At 43.9% G+C, this 2,138-nt stretch overlaps 1 protein-coding gene across 1 annotated transcript; it reads right to left on the bottom strand.

The window, feature by feature from the left end:
• Positions 1-277: 277 nt before the first annotated feature.
• On the bottom strand, positions 278-1,723 carry ACTL7A (actin like 7A). The gene is given in 1 exon segment (XM_044657219.1): positions 278-1,723. A coding segment is annotated over 1 exon segment (1,446 nt).
• Between the last annotated feature and the right edge of the window lie 415 nt (positions 1,724-2,138).

The following is a 2,138-nucleotide window of genomic DNA, read 5'->3' on the forward strand; positions in this document are numbered from 1 at the left end:
AGGAAAAATTTGAACAATATAGACTTTTCCACTTCCCTCCTCCCCCCACCCTTTCATTTTGGCAAATACCTAAGTCAGATGACACATTTGTGATGTCTGTCATTTCCTGTGAAATCAAGCAACAGAAGATCATTTACACTGTGAATTGGAACATGGTAATTATTGAATAGAACACGAGTTACGGTATTTTAGATATATTTTGGGCCACTGTCCTTCAAGGCAGTAAGAGTTAATTGAACTAGTCATGAGAGTATGTTCCAGCAGGCATGCTTTGCCTTCAGAAACATCTCCTATATAAGAAGAAAGGCCCATGTTCTTGGTATTCTGACCGCTGGACCCAGAGTGACTGAAATCCTTGGAGTGAGGCCAGGATTGACCCCCCAGTCCAAACTGAAGTATCCCTTTCAGGTAACACATTCACTGTAGGTGTGTCATTTGGGCATATCTTATAGAGCTCCTTTTGCAAACGGGCAGAAAAGCCATTCAACATGGTACTGCCTCCACACAACAAAACGTTATTTACAAGGTCCCTTTTGAGGGCAACGTCACACTTGTTGAGGCAGGTCAGAGTCTGGGTATGAAGGCCCAGTTGCATGGATTTGATAAGGGAAGGCTTGAAGAACATCTCGGAACACAGGAAACGTTCTTGGGAAATAGTAATCTGTTCTCCATCTGGAAGCTGGTAGTTGATCTTGTCATCCTTGATGGAGGGACTCTCTTGGCCAGGATCGAGAGCCACAAAGCAGTGTTTCTTCTTGATGTCTTCTACAATGTTTATTTGGTCTTCGGTGAAGTTCTTCCCGTACTGATTCATCAATGTCATTAAGTAGGCAGTAAGGTCAGAGCCAGCATAGTCCAGCCTACCTGTGATACTTGGCAAAGGATATCCCTCAAAGATCGGGACCACGTAGGAAACACCGTGGCCAACTTCTACTACCAGACCTGATGTCTTTCCGTAAGAGTACATGGACAGCCGAGATTGATAGGCTATGTGCATTGCCGGAGTGTTGAAGGTTTCGAAGAGCATCTCCGCATACTTCTCCCTGTTGGTATAGGGGCCGAGGGGAGGATCTGACACCAAAACAGCATGTTCCTCTGGAGGGATCTTCATCTCGTGCAGAAAAAGATATTCCCAGATATCCTGCACTGAATCCCAATCCACAATGATACCATGTCTCAGGGGATTAACTAATTTAAGGCGGATATCGGGGTACAGGAGCTCGTGGCCGATAAATGTTTCTTTTCGGTTGTCTCCAGTTTTAGCAGTCTCCATATAAGGTTTCCCGACCATAGATGAAATCACATGGCTAGGCCTTGGCTCTCCAGCATAACCACATTTACAATAGCCCGTGCCGATGTCAACAACCACTGCTCTCGTTTTCTTCACTCTCTTTGGTTTCTCCTTAACTAATGTAGAAATGGCATTTTCTTCAGGTTTCTTCTTATTATTGATAAGCAGTGCCTTTTTTGCAGGACCTTCTGTCAAGGAGGCTACCTGGAAAGATTCAGGTTCCTTCGACAATTGTTCAGTTGCTTTAACAAGGAGAGCTCTCTTTGCTGGACCTTCCCCTACCGTCGCTATCTGTGGAGCCCACGTCCTTGTGAATGCCATATTTTTTCCCCTCTTTTCATGGATGGCTCTTTCCTTAGGCTCGATTGACGTAATGCAGAGGAAGAGGCCAAAATCAAAATGGTGACTTCAGAATCTTCCTGACAATGACATCACTGATTATGACATAAAGCAACTGTTGGTACTGCCTGGTGGGATAATCATTTTCCAGTCATTGAGAAGTTTTGTTTTTTTTTTCCTGCTCTAGAACAATTCTTGGATAAAAAGTTCTTTTTTTGGGTGCTCTTTTCCTAGTGCTATCAACTTTAAATTATTATAACTTAAATTTTCTGGAGACACTAAATTTTATAATTATTTATTAAATAGCAAAAAGAAGGCCAGAGAATGAAAGAAGCATATGTGTGGCCATCTAGCTCTTTAGTCATCTCCTCCTTGAACCGGCTGAGCCAGCCCTGAGCCAGACCTCATGCCCTCTCTAGTCTATGGTTCCAAGGGAAGAGAGTGGCTTCCTGGCCCTTCTACCAGTGTAGGCTCTTCAGAATGTCCCTTTCCTGAGCCTCTCTGACTG

This window comes from Gracilinanus agilis, chromosome 1, assembly GCF_016433145.1.
Source record: "Gracilinanus agilis isolate LMUSP501 chromosome 1, AgileGrace, whole genome shotgun sequence".
In the NCBI taxonomy this organism is placed as follows: Eukaryota; Metazoa; Chordata; class Mammalia; order Didelphimorphia; family Didelphidae; genus Gracilinanus; species Gracilinanus agilis.